The sequence below is a fragment of the Orcinus orca genome, chromosome 2 (genome assembly GCF_937001465.1).
Source record: "Orcinus orca chromosome 2, mOrcOrc1.1, whole genome shotgun sequence".
In the NCBI taxonomy this organism is placed as follows: Eukaryota; Metazoa; Chordata; class Mammalia; order Artiodactyla; family Delphinidae; genus Orcinus; species Orcinus orca.
In genome coordinates this window covers 141,092,702-141,096,601 of record NC_064560.1, presented here as the reverse complement: position 1 = coordinate 141,096,601, position 3,900 = coordinate 141,092,702, and the positions used below count along the sequence as shown (strand labels likewise).

General features: G+C 52.1%; 1 protein-coding gene across 1 annotated transcript; it reads left to right on the top strand.

The window, feature by feature from the left end:
• The first annotated feature begins 1,469 nt into the window (after nucleotides 1-1,469).
• Nucleotides 1,470-3,439, top strand: CLEC14A (C-type lectin domain containing 14A). Its single transcript, XM_004269986.3, has one exon. The coding sequence runs from the start codon at nucleotides 1,543-1,545 to the stop codon at nucleotides 3,013-3,015; it is 1,473 nt and encodes a 490-aa protein (XP_004270034.1). The 5' UTR covers nucleotides 1,470-1,542; the 3' UTR covers nucleotides 3,016-3,439.
• The last annotated feature ends 461 nt before the right edge of the window (nucleotides 3,440-3,900 follow it).

The window sequence follows — 3,900 nt, the reverse complement described above, 5'->3', positions numbered from 1 at the left end:
CTTCCCACCCATCCTCACTAACCTGAACAGTTCAATCCGTACAAGGGAGTTTAAAAGCGTGGTAGGCATTACCCGTGGAGTGGCAACTTTCATTCTGATTACAGATGTTTAAAAGCATCATGCATCATTAAGAGGGCTTAGCTGAAACCTTATGTATTTCTGATTGCAACTTATTTGGTCACTGTGAGCCAAAATAGATAATAATCTTCTAAAATGATGCATATTGTCTAAATTGCTAACAAGAAAATCGTTTCATAGACAGTGCAGTGTTTAACTTTCCTTCCTTTATTCACCTTTAATTCCTCACTGCTTCCAACTGAGTTGAAGTGTTTGTATTAAAACAAAACAGCCATTGGAACTGAAGAAATTGACTCACCTGTTTTTTAAGTTGCAGGGTATTTTTTTTATGGTATACAACATGCAGTATAATGTAATAAATATTTTAATTTCTTAAGGCTATTGAACTCTTGTGTCCCTTAGAGGGGACTTCCAACTTACTGTTACAAATATTGGCACTTAATCGTAGAAGAAAATGACATTAAAATAGTTCAAGGATAAAATCACACGTGGGGTGCTTGTTCTCAAACAGGCCATGATCTCATTTAGATATTATCTATAAGCTTGAAGAAGTTATGAATCAATATAGCGGTAAGGAAACCTAACATAACAGTTAAGATCTGTGTCCATTATTTTTCATTTAGGCCTAGAAATACATTTCCTTTCCTGAATGAACCAATAAGGCCATTTCAAAGAGAAAGAAATGGAAACGAAAAACAAACGTGTTAAGGCGAGCATTGACTTCAGAAGCAGGCTCTCCCTTTTAATATACCGGAAAGGAACTGTAAATTCTTTGACCAGCAATTAGCACGCCTGGATCTCCTTCCACAGCACAGAGGAGCAGAGCCAGGAAGAAACTGGTGGTTACGTCGTGCTGCCTCTGGTGGCAAAGGGAGATGCTTCTACTTCTCACAAGGTTTTTTTCCCCCCAAAATCGCGAGACTGGCAAAGCCTGGAGCCTTCTACACATTGCTGTGAGGCCAACTCCACCACCGCTCCGGACGGAGCACAGTGGGCGCGCGTGGGCGCTCAGCAAATTCCTCTTCTCCAGCCCTTCCTGCCAGTGTTCACCAAAGTGCTTTGGGATCTGAGGTTGTGAAACTCCCTGAGCAGGGAAAACGATACACTTCTTCCCAGTGGCGATTTTTCTTTCTTTTTCTCCTGCCCTAAACAGGGTGTTTGACCTTCTGGGCGACTGCGTTCCCTGTGCCCCGGCGCCAGCTGTGTTCCTGACCGCAGGGCTGCACGGGGCCTGGCAGAGCTCCGGACACATTTCCTGTTGAGGCCTAAGGGAGGGAAGCTGTTTGCTGCCAGAACCCTGACGGGAATTCTTGGAGATTGAGGGGACGGGCCCGGGGGACGGGTGGGGGGGCGGAGAGCCAGCTGTGGGGGGGGGGGGGCGGTGACCGCGCTCCTGGGACAGCTCCACGCCCTCGGGCGGGTCAGATCCAAGCTGGGAGCAGCCGCGGGCGCTGGGCCTCCAAGATGAGGCAGGCGCTCGCCCTGTGCCTTCTCTGGCAGACGTTCTGGCCCCGGCCCGGCAGTGGAGAGCACCCCACCGCCGACCGCGCGGGCTGCTCGGCTTCGGGGGCCTGCTACAGCCTGCACCACGCTACCTTCAAGCGGCAGGAGGCCGAGGAGGCCTGCAGCCTGCGCGGCGGGGCGCTCAGCACGGTGCGCGGGGACGCCGAGCTCCGCGCGGTGGTCGCGCTTTTACGGGCGGGCCCGGGGCCCGGAGGGGGCTCCAAAGACCTTCTCTTCTGGGTGGCGCTGGAGCGCAGGCGATCCAACTGCACCCTGGAGAATGAGCCGTTGCGGGGTTTCTCCTGGTTGTCCCCCGACGTCGGCGGGTCCGAAAGCGACACGCTGCAGTGGGTGGAGGAGCCCCAACGCTCCTGCACCGCTCGGAGCTGCGCGGGACTCCAGGCCACCCGGGGAATCGAGCCCGCAGGCTGGAAGGAGATGCGATGCCACCAGCGCGCCAACGGCTATCTGTGCAAGTACCAGTTCGAGGGCTTGTGCCCCGCACCGCGCCCGGGGGCCGCTTCTGACTTGAGCTACCGCGCGCCTTTCCAGCTTTCCAGCGCGGCGCTGGACTTCAGTCCCCCCGGGACCGAGGTGAGTGCGCTCTGCCCCGGGCAGCTCTCCATCACGGCCACCTGCACCTCGGACGAGGTCGGCGCGCGCTGGGACGGGATACCCTCCGGGGCTGTGCTCTGTCCCTGTCCCGGAAGGTACCTCCGTGATGGCAAATGCGTGAAGCTCCTTGACTGCCTAGACGACTTGGGAGTCTTTGCTTGCGAGTGTGCTGCGGGCTTCGTGCTAGGGAAAGACGGACGCTCTTGTGTAACCAATGGGGAAGGACAGCCGGCCCCTGGGGGGACCAAGGTGCCCACCTGGCACCCGCCAGCCACTGCAGCCAGCCCCGTGTCGAAGGGAACCTGGTCACCCAGTGTCCGGGAGAAGCCAGGAGAGGTACCCCATGCCCCTGGACAAAGCAGTTCAGCAACATCTATTCCCGAGATTCCTCGGTGGGGAGCACAGGGCACAATATCTACTCTTCAAATATCCCCTCAAACAGAGGCAAAGGCCGACATCAACTCTTCTGGAAGCGTGATTCCCAAGTTTAATTCCACGTCTTCCTCTGACAATCCCCAGGCTTTCGATTCTTCCACCGTGGTCTTCATACTTGTGAGCATAGCAGTAGTAGTGTTGGTGATATTGACCGTGACAGTGCTGGGGCTTTTCAAACTCTGCTTCCACAAGAGCCCTTCCCCTCGGCCAAGAAAGGGGCCTTTGGCTTCCCCGGGCATGGAGAGTGACGCTGAGGCCACTGCTCTGAGCTCCAGTTCTACACATTGCACAGACAATGGGGTGAAGGTCGGAGATTGTGGTCTGCAGGACAGAGTAGAGGGAGCCTCGTTGACGGGGTCCTCTCTTGGCTCTGGTGACACATAGGGAAACGGGACAGTGAGCACTTGTTGTGAGCAGTTTTTCACTTTCAGTGAAAAGGGAAAAGGAAAAGAGGAACTTACTTGTGGGACTGACAATTCCTAAAGAAATTCCCCTTCCCCTAAATTCCCTCTTCTCCACTGAGGAGCCACATCTGAACTGGACACTCCTTCCCTGAAGATGGAGGAAGTGGAAGTGCCTAAGGGTGGTAGTGTGGGGCCTGGATCCTACTGGGGAGAGGTATTTTCTTGTGTTTATTCTGGGGAATTCGGAGAGGTGATTGAACTCTTCAGGACATTGGCAGCAAATATAGAATTTTTTTTTAATTTTATTTTTTACCAAATGGAAAGGAAAACTTCTGTCTACATTGTTCAGGCTGGGAGTGTATTGGTTTGAAATTCCCAGGCAAAAAATAAAGGATTGTTGATAACCCAGACTCAAATATCATTGGTTTCCTGGAGGAGTAATTATTCAGGAAGAGCTGCCGAGGGGCATGTTGGGAATAGGAACAAGAGCACCCCCTGCTTTTAGGTGGAGCGGGAAAGTCCTTGGAATGAGGAGTAGATCTTTAAGAACTTTTTCCTTGGTTCTTTTATACATTACTTTCAAAGTCATTGTTACTTGTGTGCCCTGCTATAAATCCAAACTGTAGTGTTGCCAGAGTTGCTGACTCTGGAAGCAAATTATAGTTGACCACCAATTCAAGTGTTGACTGCGTGTCCTTGCTTAAGGAAACAAATGATTTGTGTTTTCCTCTTCAGTGTCTCTGCTGTCCAGTGTAATGACCTCCCCAACCATATAGCCCTCTCCTAAACATCAGGATGCTGATCCTCACTTCCAGTTATGGCGAGGTTAATTTTCAATTAAAACAGTAATGCTATGCTAAGTACT

Coding starts and splice junctions, on each gene's coding strand:
- CLEC14A (XM_004269986.3), top strand. CDS start 1,543: ATGAGGCAGGCGCTCGCCCTGTGCCTTCTCTGGCAGACGTTCTGGCCC.